Source organism: Entelurus aequoreus, linkage group LG10, assembly GCF_033978785.1.
Source record: "Entelurus aequoreus isolate RoL-2023_Sb linkage group LG10, RoL_Eaeq_v1.1, whole genome shotgun sequence".
In the NCBI taxonomy this organism is placed as follows: Eukaryota; Metazoa; Chordata; class Actinopteri; order Syngnathiformes; family Syngnathidae; genus Entelurus; species Entelurus aequoreus.
The window spans coordinates 13,138,157-13,154,536 of NC_084740.1; the positions used below are offsets into that span (position 1 = coordinate 13,138,157).

The 16,380-nt window shown below is 41.9% G+C and overlaps 1 protein-coding gene across 2 annotated transcripts; it reads left to right on the top strand.

Moving 5' to 3' along the window:
* Nucleotides 1-1,246: 1,246 nt before the first annotated feature.
* Nucleotides 1,247-10,685, top strand: LOC133658292 (zinc finger protein OZF-like). Of its 2 annotated transcripts, none has more exons than XM_062060165.1 (2): nucleotides 1,247-1,515; nucleotides 9,137-10,685. In XM_062060165.1, exons 1-2 carry the CDS (start codon nucleotides 1,338-1,340, stop codon nucleotides 10,327-10,329), a joined length of 1,371 nt encoding a protein of 456 aa, XP_061916149.1. In that variant the 5' UTR covers nucleotides 1,247-1,337; the 3' UTR covers nucleotides 10,330-10,685. The 2 variants fall into 2 exon arrangements, with proteins under 2 accessions (XP_061916149.1, XP_061916148.1); XM_062060164.1 differs by lacking the exon at nucleotides 1,247-1,515 and adding an exon at nucleotides 4,615-5,086.
* The last annotated feature ends 5,695 nt before the right edge of the window (nucleotides 10,686-16,380 follow it).

Below are 16,380 nucleotides of genomic sequence, written 5' to 3' on the forward strand. Positions count from 1 at the left end.
TAAATTAAACATTACTTCTCTTTAATTATGATCATGAGTTCTGGTTATGGCCCTGCGATGAGGTGGCGACTTGTCCAGGGTGTACCCCGCCTTCCGCCCGATTGTAGCTGAGATAGGCTCCAGCGACCCCGAAGGGAATAAGTGGTAGAAAATGGATGGATGGATGGATGGAGTTCTGGTTATGTTGGGGACGGCGTGGCGCAGTTGGGAGAGTGGCCGTGCCAGCAACCTAAGAGTTCCCGGTTCAATCCCCACCTTCTACCAACCTTGTCACGTATGTTGTGTCCTTCAAGACACTTCACCCTTGCTCCTGATGGGTCGTGGTTAGGGCCTTGCATGGCAGCTCCCGCAATCAGTGTGTGAATGGGTGAATGTGGAAATAGTGTCAAAGCGCTTTGAGTACCTTGAAGGTAGAAAAGCGCTATACAAGTATAACCCATTTACCGTATACCATTTGGGCCAGCAGAGAAGGCCTTGCTGGCCCTGACGGCCCACCACTGCTGTGCATTAAACAAATGATGGGTAAACATACTGGATGGAGGCAGCACGGTGGCTACAGGGGTTAGTGCATGTGCCTCACAATACAAAGGTCCTGAGTAGTCCTGAGTTTAATCCCGGGCTCAGGATCTTTCTGTGTGGAGTTTGCATGTTCTACCCGTGACTGCGTGGGTTCCCTCCGGGTACTCCGGCTTCCTCCCACCTCCAAAGACATGCACCTGGGGATAGGTTGATTGGCAACACTAAATTGGCTCTAGTGTGTGAATGTTGTCTGTCTATCTGTGTTGGCCCTGCGATGACCCGAATGCAGCTGAGATAGGTAACAGCACCCCCCGCAACCCCGAACGGGACAAGCGGTAGGAAATGGATGGATGGGCATACTGGATGGAAAATGCACCTGTGGGGATGAGGAGTTTACAGTTTGCAATGAATATAATGCGGAGAGAGCCATCATGTGTGCCAAACTGTGAGAAAAAACACAAAATACTATTCTCAGCTGGGAACACTAAGAAAACTGAAAAAGAGGGTTTAAAAAAACATGATTACCATGAATTGATTAACATGGACCCCGACTTAAACAAGTTGAACAACTTATTCGGGTGTTACCATTTAGTGGTCAATTGTGTGGAATATGTACTGTGCTGTGAAATCTACTAATAAAAGTTTCAATCAATCAATCAAACCAAAATCTGAGGTGATGAAGAAATACCACTAAGAGCCTGCGGGGAGCAGTAGTACACCCAAAGTGTGTCGTCTGCCGGAAACTCAAAAGAAGAAGAAGAAAAGGGCAGAGATTACAAGCGCGACACAAACGATAGCGACGATATATAACATTCAAAATGTTAAAAGAGTTGGTGAAGGAGCGACTAATGGTGGCAGCCGATGAAATATTCCGCCTGTTTGAAAGAACGATATCGTCATACGAGGCGGAACTTTGCCGAACAAGAGAAGAGAACGAGCGACAACGACAACAAATGGAAGCTGCTCGCAAGACTCAAATTGTGATCCAGGTTAAAGGTAAGTTTACATGTTTACAAGCAGGATTTGAAAAATACCAACGTTTAAAACTTGGTGATCCTAAAACAGCGTTGAAATCAGACGCAAAGAGCAAGGAAGGACAACCACACCGGCCAGTCAGCATCCACAGATACTCAGTGAAATCATATGAATTACATAGTTCTTTCCAGGCCCGTACATCATCAAATTGGGGCCATGTCTACACGAACACAGGTACTTAATAAACGCATACTTATCTCTGCGTTTAGGCCTCTTGTCCACACGCAGATGCATACTTTTGTCTTTAAAAACGCAGACTTTTACAAACGCTGGCCAAAGTGCAGCGTTCCAAAAAATTTTATTTTTGGACCTCGGAAAAGCATTTGATACAGTAAATCATTATTTTCTTCTTACCAAGCTCTCAAAATTGTACTTCTCTCAAAATGCTGTGAGCTGGATTGAATCGTATCTGCATGATAGAACACAATCTGTATGAGTTAACAACTGCAAATCTGACTCTCTTAGGCTAACCTCCGGAGTCCCTCAGGGGTCAATATTAGGCCCCCTTTTATTTAGCCTCTATATATTAATGATTGGCCCACTATTTGTCCTGAAGCTGAATGCTTAATGTATGCAGACGACACGGTTTTCTTCCTTCATGGTCACACCAAATACATTGTTGCTCACTAAAACAATGGGAAGGCTATGCAAAACGAAAACAATGTCAGAACAGCCGACATATTGGATAACAACAGAGCGAAAAGTTAGAGAACTTTTACTGAAACAACGCAGCAATGTCAGTAGACGATCGATGTGGCAAAACAGCAGTAGCAACTGTTTTGCCACATGTTTGAATCAAACAGTCGCTTCGGCGCTACGTCACATCTATGAAATCCCACCCGGCGATCCTGATTGGTTCATTATTTTTTGCTATATTGAAGGAGTTTGCATTGCCCTCAATCCCAGATCCTTGTGTGGAGCTCAGCGAATTACAAGGATCTGGCGAGAGTCAGGTTAAGGCGCGACCGTGCACGCTCGTACAAAGCGACCGAGCAACAACAACAAAAACATGATGTATCGTCCTCCTTGTAGTGTGTACTGATGTTAAAGACAATATAACTTCATTACACATGTAGCATATCACTATATCCATGATTAAATGCTTTAGTGGCCTAGTGGTTAGAGTGTCCGTCCTGAGATCGGTAGGTTGTGAGTTCAAACCCCGGCAAAGTCATACCAAAGACTATAAAAATGGGACCCATTACCTCCCCGCTTGGCACTCAGCATCAAGGGTTGGAATTGGGGGTTAAATCGCCAAAAAGAGCCCACTGCTCCCCTCACATCCCATGGAGTGAACAAGGGGATGGGTCAAATGCAGAGGACAAATTTCACCACACCTAGTGTGTGTGTGACAATCATTGGTACTTTGACTCTAACTTAACTTATAATTCCCTTAAACATGGAAAAGGGTTTCCTTGGCTCGTTAGTGCGTGCTGATTTTAGAAATAATATAGACTTCACTGCACATGTAATACATCACCATGTTGCTGAACATGTTATAATTCTACGAGTGTTGGGTTTCAGCAGCACAGGCGTGCATTCGCTCTTTAATAATGTTCCCAGGGCTCTGTTTACGTGCAGGCTGATTTTAAAGATAATGTACATGTCATTGTACGTCTAGTATATCAAAATAAACATAATAGAGGTGTAATTCCACCAAGTCAGCTGTCGTTTCTTTTTTCAGGCTTCTCATTGGACAAAATGTGCATGACAGCAGGTGTATGCGTTTGTGTGTAGTCATAGACAGTTTTGAAACTAAACTTGTGTGAATGGAGATTGTTTTACCCACAAATATATGTTTTTGAAACTCTCCGTGTTCGTGTGGACATTGTTTAATGCAGTGTTTTTCAACCTTTTCTGAGCCAAGGCACATTTTTTTCATTGAAAAAATCTTGAGGCACACCACCAGCAAAAAACATTAAAAAATGAAACTCAGCAGCCGATAGTGACAAATAAAAAGTTGTTCTCGCAATTGTTGGATATGAATTCAAACCATAACCAACCATGCATCAATATAGCTCTTGTCTCAAAGTAGGTGTACGCTCATGACCTGTCACATCACGCTGTGACTTATTTGGAGTTTTTTGGTGTTTTCCTGTGTGTAGTGTTTTAGTTCTTTTCTTGCGCTCCTATTTTGTTGTTAATTGTCATGTCTTGTACGGATGTACTTTGTGGACGCCGTCTGCTGCTCCACACGCTGTAAGTCTTTGCTGTCATCCAACATTCTGTTTTTGTTGACTTTGCAGCCGGTTCAGTTTTAGCTTTGTTTTGCATAGCCATCCCTAAGCTTCAATGCCTTTTCTTAGCGGCACTTGCCTTTTGTTTATTTTTGGTTTAAGCATTAGATACCTTTTTACCTGCACACTGCCTCCTGCTGTTGTCTGCATATTGTGATCACGACAAACCATGTTCCCGACATCTACAAAGCAATTAGCTACCTGCTGCCACCTACTGATATGGAAGAGTATTACACGGTTACTCCGCCGATCTCTAGACAGCACAGACACTCAACAAAGGCATATTTGGGGATTATAATTACTGGTGTGCAGAAAATATTTTTAATCCATCCATCCATCTATTTTCTACCGCTTGTCCCTTTTGGGGACGCGGGGGGTGCTGGAGCCTATCTCAGCTGCATTCGGGCGGAAGGCGGGGTACACCCTGGACAAGTCGCCACCTCATCACAGGGCCAACACAGATAGACAGACAACATTCACACTCACATTCACACACTAGGGCCAATTTTAGTGTTGCCAATCAACCTATCCCCAGGTGCATGTCTTTGGAGATGGGAGGAAGCCGGAGTACCCGGAGGGAACCCACGCAGTCACGCGGAGAACATGCAAACTCCACACAGAAAGATCCCGAGCCCGGGATTGAACTCAGAACTACTCGGGACCTTCGTATTGTGAGGCACATGCACTAACCCCTGTTCCACTGTGCTGCCCAATTAGGTGAGATTACATAATCTCCCATGGCACACCAGACAATATCTCACGGTACACTAGTGTGCCGCGGCACAGTGGTTGAAAAACACTGTTTTAATGTGCCATTTTTGATCAGGCAGCACCGTGACCACCGCTTAGGGTTCAGGCGGGGTCCTAGGCAACGGGCATTGTTTAGAGCCGCGGTGCATAATGTATCTGTGTGCTGGGCTTCAATAAAGTTCGAGTTGAGCATAATTAAGACTAAGTCACTTTACTACATTGGCGACGAGGATAAATCAAGACTTCAATGGCGTTGTTTGGAAATTTGACGGAGTTTGACCAGGCTACGGATGATTGGCAACAGTATGCTGAACGCCTGGACTGTTACTTGGTGGCTAACAAAATCACAGACGAAGGACAACAGAAGGCAATTTTCCTGACTTCGTGTGGGGCCAAAGTATGTGCAGTGTTGCGGGATTTGTGCCAGCCTGCGGATACAGACGTGACATTGACGGAGATGCTTCAGAAATTAACGGATCACTTCTCGCCAAAACCTAGTTCGATTGCGGAACGATTCGAGTTTCGTTCCAAATCGAGACAACAAGGTTAGTCCGTTTCTTCGTTTGTTGACAGACTAGTGTGTGGTATCAACGACCATCGCGTCCAACGTCGTTTTCCGGGGGTTGTGTATTACACTAAAAGGGGACTAGGAATATTTGACTGGAGTCCTGAACTATGGGTGGAGGGAATGTTGTAATGTTAATGTGCCATTTTTGATCAGGCAGCACCGTGACCACCGCTAGGGGTTCAGGCGGGGTCCTAGGCAGCGGTGCATAATGTATCCGTGTGCTGTGCTCCAATAAAGTTAAAAAAAAGTTAAAGTACCAATGATTGTCACACACACACTAGGTGTGGCGAAATTATTATCTGCATTTGACCCATCACCCTTGATCACACCCTGGGAGGTGAGGGGAGCAGTGAGCAGCAGCGGTGGCTGCGCCCGGGAATCATTTTTGGTGATTTAACCCCCAATTCCAACCCTTGATGCTGAGTGCCAAGCAGGGAGGTAATAAAGTTCGAGTTGAGCATAATTAAGAGTAAGTTACTTTACTACATAGATGGTGTGTTAGTTGTCTAATTCATCTACAGTTCCTTATATCATATGCAATGTTTCAAATAGAATCAGGTTCAGATTTGTAACAGGGCATAAACCAGGGGTGTCAAACTAATTTTAGCTCAGGGGCCGCATGGAAGAGAATCCATTACCACATGGACCAGATGGGTAAAATCACGGCATAATAACTTAAAAATACAACTACGACAACTTTTAGATTTTTTTCTGTTTTACTTCGACCCAAAATAGAAGAAGCACATTATGAAAATGTACATATCCCAAAAAATCCTCTTGACAAATAAACCCCCAAGATAGTTGAACATTTTGAGCAAAAAATTGGTACAGCTGCAAAAACACAGTGAAGAACTCAATGAGCTTAGACTTAATCTCAGTGTATTTACAAAGCAATTATACTTTGAGTCACAGCTCATCTATGATTGAACAAGAAACATCATAATGCATAAATAAAAATGTTTAAATGTGTCAAGTACCACATTTGTCATTTCCACTGTTCACTTTCTTTAAATTTGCATAGAAGACAATCATTTTCACATAACTATATCAAGGTGCAGTGTCTCATGCAGCATTTAAGGTGGGGTTACCAATTGTTTATTTTGCTCCTGTTTGTTTTGCATTGGGTCGAGGGGGAGGAGTCGCAGCCCCGCTTTACCGTGGACTTTTGCTTGTTATACTTGCTCGCCCCGGTATAAACCATTTGCTTGCATCACAGAATTACTATCGTGACATCCAGTGGACACATTCAGAACAGCAGTTTCTTTAATTTTGAAAATACAGCAACATTTTGCACTTAACAAACTCATCTCGTAGGCCGGATTGAACCTGTTTGGCCGCATGTTTGACATCCCTGGTATACACCCTATATAAATTACCTGAATTTTTTTTTTTAATGTCTGTACAACATTCTGATTAAAAACATGTTTCCCACAGAACTGCAATCTACAGTGGGTACAAAAAGTATTCACCCCATTAAATTATCCTCTTTGTTTTCATTGCAGCCATTTGCTAAAATCAAAAAGTTTATTTTATTTCTCATCAGTCAATAAAGTACCCTCAGAACCCCATCTGTACAGAAAAAAACAGAAATGTAGACATTTTTGCAAATGTATTGAAATAGAAACATTTAAATATCATGGTCATAAGTATTCAGAGCCTTTGCTGTGACACTCGTATTTAACTCACATTCTGCCTAATTATTCTGATCTTCCTTGAGAGGGTTCTGCTACTTCATTGGAGTCCAGTGGTGTATATTTAAACGGATTGGACTTGATTAGGAAAGGCACTACCCTGTTTATATAAAACCTTACAGCTCACATTGCATGACAGAGCAATTGAGAATCATGAAGTCGATGAAACTGCTCAAGGAGGTTAGATACAGAATTGTGGCAAGGCACAGATCTGGCCAAGGTTACAAAATAATTTCTGCCGCACTCAAGGTTCTTAAGAGCACAGTGGCCTCCATAATCCTTAAATGGAAGAAGTTTGGGACAACCACAACTCTTCCTTAATCCGGCCGTCCAGCCAAACTGAGCAATCGTGGGAGAAGAGCCTTGGTGAGAGAGGTAAAGAAGAATCCAAAGATCACTGTGGCTGAGCCTGAGAGATGCAATAGGGAGATGGGACAATGTTCCACAAAGTCAACTATCACTCCACTCCTCAGTGCACAATGTATGAAAGCCTGCATAGAGTTTGCCAAAAAACACACAAAGGATTCCCTGACTATGAGAAATATGATTCTCTGGTCAGATGAGACCGAGATTGAACTTTTTGGCATTCATTCTAAGCAGTATGTGTGGAGAAAACCAGGCGCTGCTCATCACCTGCCCACTACAATTCCAACAGTGAAACATGGTGATGGCAGCATCATGCTGTGGGTGTGTTTTTCAGCTGCAGAGACAGGACAACTGGTTGCAATTGAAGGAAAGATGAATGCGGCCAAGTACAGAGATAACTTGGAAGAAAACCTCTTCCACAGTGCTCAGGACCTCAGACTGGGCCGAAGGTTTACCTTCCAACAAGACAATGACCCTAAGCACACAGCTAAAATATCAAAGGGGTGGCTTCAGATTATCTCGGTGACCATTCTTGATTGGCCCAGCCAGAGCCCTGACCTAAACCGAATGAAGCATCTTGGGAGACCTGAAAATGGCTGTCTTTGAGCGCTCACCATCCAACCTGACAGAACTGGAGAGGGTCTTAGACTTAGACTTAGACTTAGACTTACAAAATCTTTTATTGTCCCCGAGGGGCAATTTGGTTTGCAGCAGTAGTCATTAAAAACAAGGTTCAACAGTAAAAACAAGGTACAACAGTAAAAACAAAGTACAAATACATAAAATACATACAATATACAAACCATCATGAAGGCATTGAGCGAAAAACTAAAAACATTTGTAATACAATTAAAACTAATCATCACAAGTCGCTTCCCACTAAAGTGACTGCATAGCAGCTAAGCTTGTTTAAGAAGCTCATTTATAAAGTCAACAGCTGAGGGAACAAAGGAGCTTATGTATCTGTTGTTTTTGGCCTTTCTATTACTAGGGGCGCACCTGCATCCTGAGGGCAAGAGTCTAAACTCCGAGAAGAGAGGGTGCTGAGGGTTGACCAGAATGGCTTTTGCCTTCTGGATGACTCTGGCCTGATAGATCTGGTTCAGGGGTTTCAAGGTAGTGCCTATGGTCTTTTGGCATACCTTGATTATACCACCTAGTCTGTTTTTATTGGCCACACTGAGGTTACCAAACCAGGAATGGATAGAATAAGTTAAAATAGACTCGATACAAGATGAATAGAACATCCTCATCAGTGTCCTATCAACCTGAAAGCCCCTCAGTCTTCTCAAGAAAAACGGCCTCTAATTGGCTTTCTTGCAAATACGGTCAGTGTTGGCATCAAAGGTCAATTTATTGTCTAAAATTGTGCCTAGATACTTGTATCAAGGAAGAATGGCAGACAATCCCCAAATCCAGGTGTGAAAAACTTGTGGCATCATTCCCAAGAAGACTCATGGCTGTACAAGCTTAAAGGGTGCATCTACTCAATACTGAGCAAAGGGTCTAAATACTTATGACCATGTGATATTTTAATAAACTTCTAAAAAAAAAATCTACATCTGTTTTTTCCTGTAAAGATGAGGTGATGAGTGTACATTAATGAGAAATAAAAATTAACTTTTTTGATTTAAACAAATGAGCAAAAAGTGAAATATTTTAAGTAGTCTGAATACTTTCCGTACCCACTGTATATCACATTATTGCATTACTGCAATGTATAGGGATGCATACTGTATCATGAAGTCCTTGCCAATACCCCTCCCTGAAATGACCCCAAAGCGCTTGAATCCAAGACAGATGTGAGTTTTGTGCAACCTAGCAATATGAGCACGTGTTTAAGTTACTATTCAACAACAATCCAGTAGATCGGGATTTGGCAGTTAATTTGGGACTTGAGGCAAATATCTTCCGAGACATTACATGGCAGAAAATAAAGAAGCGTTTTTTTGTTGCTCATTGTCTTGCAGATATCCAGCAGCTGATTGGTCATCAAGATGAACTTCCCTCTCAGCCACAGCAGGGGAGCTCCACTTTGAAGCAGAAAGATCCACAGCCCCCCCACATCAAAGAGGAAGAGGAGGAACTCTGGATCACTCAGGATAGAGAGCGTCTTCTACCTTTGAAGGAAGATAACGCTAAGTTGCCACTGACTGGTGTCTCTGTGAAGACTGAATACCATGAATATGAACCACCTGAGTCCTCACAGCTTCATCACAGTCCAAGTGAGAAGAACAAAGGGGAAGAGCCTCCAAGCAGCAGCTCACCAGAAAGCATAACAACAGAAAATGATGGCGAGGATTGTGGAGGATTACAAGCAAACCACCTCTTAGCTCCACTCTCGGACAGTGATGACACAACGTCACACTCTCCTGAGGATGAAAACGACGCCCAAGAACCTTTGAGCAGCAATACAGACTGTAAAGGGGTTATGAGGACTCACACTGACATTCAACACTCTGAAGGCTCTGAAAAGATGACAGTTAAAAAACTAGGAGTTTTGGGTAACATTCACAAGGGAACACAAATAGTACAAAAAACATTTAGTTGTTCAGTGTGCGGTAAAATATTCTCTCAAAAGTCATATGTGGTAAGACACATGAGAACACACACAGGAGAACAACTTTTTAGTTGTTCAGTTTGTGATAAAGGAATCTCTAGTAAGTCGAATATGGTAAAACACATGAGAACACACACGGAGGAAAAACCTTTTAGTTGTTCAGTATGCAGTAAAATATTCTCTCAAAAGTCATATGTGGTAAAACACATGAAAACTCACACAGCAGAAAAACTTTTTAGTTGTTCAGTTTGTGGTAAAAAAATCTCTGTAAAGTCGAACATGGTAAAACACATGAGAACACACACGGGAGAAAAACCTTTTAAGTGTTCATTGTGCGGTAAAACGTTTACTCAAAAGTCAACTATAAAAAGTCACATGAGAACGCACACAGGAGAAAGACCTTTTTGGTGTTCAGTGTGCAGTAAAAGATTCTCTGATAAGTCAACTATGAATAGACACATGAGAACGCACACGGGAGAAAAACCTTTTTGTTGTTCAGTGTGTGGTGAAAAATTCTCTCAAAAGACCTATATGGTAAAACACATGAATAAACACACACAGGTGAAACACAATAATCCTGTTCACTTGGAGCAAAAACATTGATTCAGCAGCACACACTGAGATGCACAATTGACAAAAACTTTTTTGTTACCCAGCCTGCGCTAGTCTAGTAGCTGTTGTGTAGACGGTGGCAATGATGAATGGTCTGAAAGATATAGAGAATAGCCAAGCTCAACTTGCAAGAAAACCAACATTTTATTCTGAGGAAGTAGTGGAACCGAGGATGCCGAAAGACAAGCTAAGAAGAATGTAGGAAAGAAATCAAGCAGTAAAGATGCCATTGTGAAGAATGTGAAGTTACCATTACACACCTTTGACGAAAGCAATTAAAAAGGAATGAGGAAAATCAAATGTGCAAATAACAGAAGATGTTTTAATAAATTATTGGTGGTGTTAAAGGGGTCATGTTATGATTTATTTCTACATTCAAAACACTTCTTTGTGGTCCACATAACATGTGATGGTGGTTCTTTGGTCTAAATCTAAATCCCCACCTTCTACCATCCTAGTCACGTCCGTTGTGTCCTTGGGCAAGACACTTCACCCTTGCTCCTGATGGGTGCTGGTAGCGCCTTGCATGGCAGCTCCCTCCATCAGTGTGTGTGTGAATGGGTGAATGTGGAAATACTGTCAAAGCGCTTTGAGTACCTTGAAGGTAGAAAAGCGCTATACAAGTATAACCCATTTATCATTTATTTATTTATTTATAAATGATGCATAGATTATGTTTTACAGACCGTTTTCATGCAGCTTTCTGGCCGTCTCTTCAGGATGCCCCGCTTTGTGGACTGTCTTATTTACGTTCCTTCACTTTGACAACGTCTTCTCACCGCCATCTTTGTTGTATTTTTTTTAGCTTCCAGATCGACTCTACAGAAAGGTATAAGTTTGAACTATACGCTACTTTCTATTAGAAATGGCGTCAGCGGAGGATGCATGTGCATGTACGAGCCAGTCTGCCCCACCGCAAGAGGATAGCGGAAAAAATGGAGCTTATTGACTACAGTGTCGGGCTACAATGGCGGCCCCTCGCCACTTGTGAATTTATACTATACACGGATAATCCACTGATTGCACCACTCAATGGATGAATTTCACATTTTCAGGAATTATGCAGATCCTAAATACACAACAGCAGGTACAAATAGGTAAGAAAAGTTGATTTTGGGGCCCCTTTCAGATGAGTGCAACTTTGGAAGTGTAAATGGAGCACTCAATTAATCACTCCAATTTTAATTAGATCATGTCAAATATTGACATCATATAAACAATCCCACTTGCACTTAAATAGTTCAAAGTCCAAAATGAGTGGGAAGAAGCAAGCAGAGCTTATTTGATCCATCCCCTGCTGTGATACATGTCTGATAATGATATAAGGCACTGTGCCTCAACAACATATGCTTATAATGTTCCTTAAAGGGGACCCATCATTATTGTAATCTACATATAACACAATTCCTTGTGGACTAGATACTATTTTTTTGGCTATGCTTTGGTGTGAAAGTTGCGCTTAACGCAGGCAGAGAGCATGTACTACGATGCCCACATAAGTACGTCCACCACACTGTGATGTCATACTTTGCCCACTGTTAAAAAAAGGCAGGCATCTAAAACTGTGTGCAAGCTCACAATAAATGCATGAACATTATGATTTGATGCTTTTGCGTTGATAATACAAGTATCCAAAATTGTAACAACATTTACAAGTCAGAAAAGTGATAAGTCCCCTTTAAAGTGGCCCATGTTCATACATTCATGTTATTTATTGAATCCACCTCATAGATTATTTTCACATATACTTAACTGCATACTAAATGTTTTCAAATTCGTTTTATTTTAAAGATTATACGTTCCTCTCTTGTTGTCATGAAGAATAGTCGTACATTTGCGGGAGTGTATACGATATTTGTCAATTTCAGTATTTAAGAGATGATGAACAAATGGTTTCTGTGTTCTTTATAGCCAGCAGGATTATCCTAAGTCAGGGGTCGGCAACCCGCGGCTCTAGAGCCGCATGCGGCTCTTTAGCGCCGCCCTAGTGGCTCTCTGGAGCTTTTTCATAAATGTATGAAAAATTGAAAAAGATGAGGGGAAAAAAGTATATTTTTTGTTTTAATATGGTTTCTGTAGGAGGACAAACATGACACAAACCTCCCTAATTGTTATAAAGCACACTGTTTATATTAAACATGCTTCACTGATTCGAGTATTTGGCGAGCACCGTTTTGTCCTACTAATTTTGGCGGTCCTTGAACTCACCGTAGTTTTGTTTACATGTATAACTTTCTCCGACTCTCTAGGACGTGTTTTACGCCACTTTTTTTTCTGTCTCATTTTGTCCACCAAACTTTTAACGTTGTGCGTGAATGCACAAAGGTGAGTTTTGTTGATGTTATTGACTTGTGTGGAGTGCTAATCAGACATATTTGGTCACTGCATTACTGCAAGCTAATCGATGCTAACATGCTATTTAGGCTAGCGATATGTACATATTGCATCATTATGCCTCATTTGTAGCTATATTTGAGCTCATTTAGTTTCCTTTAAGTCATCTTAATTCAATTTATATGTCATGACACACTATCTGTATGTAATATGGCTTTTAACTTTTTGCGGCTCCAGACAGATTTGTTTTTGTATTTTTGGTCCAATATGGCTCTTTCAACATTTTGGGTTGCCGACCCCTGTCCTAAGTGAATGAAGGGAACTTTTATAATTGTTTCCCCGTACTTCTAAACAACAACTCAGGTATGGTAACAGAACAGTATAAAGTATGTATGAATTTTTTAATTCTAACTTTGATTGTTTCCCCGGCTTCGAGACTCTCCCGAAGGACAGTGCGGCGAAGACACAACAAACTCCCTTCTTGTCTCTCATGGACACACACCTGTTGTTGTTGACTTTGGACTGACTGACAAGAACACCAAGGCTGCGGAACAGAGACACGCGGCAGGCTTACACACACACACATGCATCCACAAAAAATATCCACCACACACACGCACACACCACACCCCCTATCCAACGCCCTTGACGCAAATCCCTTAGGGGGAAAAAAAGGCTGGGCAGCGCCTGAAGAGCTGCATCCTGCCACCGTAGCCCCCATTCCCTCCCCTCTGTTGCAAGTCTCGAGTTGTATGTTGTACAAACGTAATATGTATATGTGCTTTGCTAAGGAGTTTTTTTCCCCCCACTCCAAACTGGGCCCCCTTAGGAGTCCAGTCTCGATTGTATTTTTTTTACTCATCCTCGCCCAGCATTGACCTTTTTCCCATCTTTTATGGGGCGCCTTGTGGCGACCCATCAGCGTTTCTCTTCTGTAACCCTGTACACCAGGGCCGGCCCGTGGCATAGGCCGTATAGGCAAATGCTAAGGGCGCCGTCCATCAGGGGGCGCCACGCCAGTGCCACAAATGTTGGAGGAAAAAAAAAAAAAAAAGTTGGTACTATTATTTCTAAATACAAAAAATAATCCCACGTTAATTAAAATGCAAAGTAAAGCCTATTTAATAGAAATATTATTTGTTACAACATTACGCCCCCCCCTCCCCCATCCCCCCGCACGGTGCGCCCCCTCCCTTCCCGTATCATGACTCTTTTTGGACGTCACCACATCAAAAAATCAACACAGGATGTCAAAACGGCCAAAACTGTCAGGTGCCCAGGGAAGAAAAAAGAGAAAAGAAGAGGAGGAGAAACTAGAAAAAGACAGAGGTAGCAGGTAGGGAACGTTAGCCTACATGAAATTATTTGTCTGTTACAGAATGTGATAGTAACCTGGCTTTTTAGCATTAAGCTAATGTTACATGATTCAGCAATTGCTCATCAATAAATAGCTAGTTCTGTTTTAACGTCGGGTTAATATTGTGGAGGGGGCTAAATTGTTATGGAAAATAATAATGTAACGTTAGGTAGTTACAGTACTCCCACCTCACATTCCTCAGGGACATTTGTACTAGATCTTTTAAGCAGGTGTTTTTTGTTTACATTGTTATTGCCTTCTGGTTAGCTAATGTTTGCCCTGCAGGTAATAGTCACTTTTCCACCCCTTTATATATTAGGTTTAGTTGTAAGCCTAGTTGTTAAAGTGCACATCATTAATGTTAATTAAGCAATATCACATGAGAGGGAAGGCTGTTTTTTAATTTGAGCACTGCTGTGATTCGGTTAAAGATAATCATAACATAACATTCTCATATAATATGTTAATTTGCTTTCTTTAAGTAAAAAAAAAGGTCAAAGACAAAGCTATTTGGTTTCTTGTGAGTATATACACTTCACTGCCGATGTGGGGGGGGCGCCACCTAAAATCTTGCCTAGGGCGCCAGATTGGTTAGGGCCAGGCCTGCTGTACACTGTTCGTTTGTCTAATCTTGAACAGGTTTTTTGCTGAAAACAAAGTTTTGTTGTACTGGTGCAATGACAACAAAGACCCATCCATCCATCCATCCATCCATTTTCTACCGCTTGTCCCTTTTGAGGTTGCGGGGGGTGCTGGAGCCTATCTCAGCTGCATTCGGGCGGAAGGCGGGGTACACCCTGGACAAGTCGCCACCTCATCGCAGGGCCAACACAGATAGACAGACAACATTCACACTCACATTCACACACTAGGGCCAATTTAGTATTGCCAATCAACTTATCCCCAGGTGCATGTTTTTGGCAGTGGGAGGAAGCCGTAGTACCCGGAGGGAACCCACGCAGTCTCGGGGAGAACATGCAAACTCCACACAGAAAGATCCCGAGGCCCGGATTGAACTCAGGACCTTCGTATTGTGAGGCCCCTGTATCCCTGTACCACCGTGCTGCCACAATAAGAACCTACTTACCTATTTAAAATGTATGTAGATATATTTGCAGCATTATATTTTATAAATACAATTTTATGCAACAAATGTTCTCAAAACTAGGTACCAATTTTCTTTTTTTTATTAAGGGATTTTATTTTGCAGTGCTTTCTTTCTTCCTTAGCTATAATCTCAGCAGTCTACAATACTGCCGCAAAATGACAGCAGTGTAAGAGCGTAGCCAGGCTCTAATTGGATATATTTACATTCACACTCCTGCTCCAGCTCATGGTGCCCAAGACGAGACTTAAAACCAGGAGAGACAGGGCCTTCTCTGTGGTCGGCCCTAAACTTGAATTGATTAATCTGGACCCGACTTAAACAAGTTGAAAAACTTGTTCGGATGTTACCATTTAGTGGTCAATTGTACGGAATATGTACTGGAGTTTGCATGTTCTCCCCGTGACTGCGTGGGTTCCCTCCGGGTACTCCAACTTCCTCCCACCGCCAAAGACATGCACCTGGGGATAGGTTGATTGGCAACACTAAATTGGTCCCTAGTGTGTGAATGTGAGTGTGAATGTTGTCTGTCTATCTGTGGTGGCCCTGCGATGAGGTGGCGACTGGTCCAGGGTGTACCCCGCCTTCCGCCCGAATGCAGCTGAGATAGGCTCCAGCACCCCCCGCGACCCGAAAAGGGACAAGCGGTAGAAAATGGATGGATGGATGTACTGTACTGTGCAATCTACTAATAAAAGTGTCAATCAATCAAAACTCTGGAACACTCTGCCCCTCCATGTTCAAACTGCTCCCACAGTGGAGTGTTTTAAGTCTCATCTTAAGACCCACTTTTATTCTTTGGCTTTTAACACTAGTGAGTTGTGTGGTCCTCTGTGGTCCTCTGTGTTTTTAAAATGTTGATTTCTATTTATTGTTTTAATTGGTTTTACCCTTTAAAATCGTTTTAAATCATATTTTTTTGTATATTGTTTTTATATTTATTTATTTTTTGTTTTTATTCAGTCATTGGTAGAGCTAAGGATAATATTTGAATATTGTTTTTAATATTGTTGTGCAGCACTTTGGAAACATTTCTGTTGTTTAAATGTGCTATACAAATAAAGTGGATTGGATTGATATTTAGATATTAATAATTAATAAATATTGATAGTTTCCCTATTTTTTATATTGTAAATACATACGGTGATATGTATAACCAATATAGTCTGTAACCTAAGTACTCATCCCGAGGGGTATATACTCCTGTACAGTAGGTGGCGGTATGCACCTGCTAGCATTGGTCGTG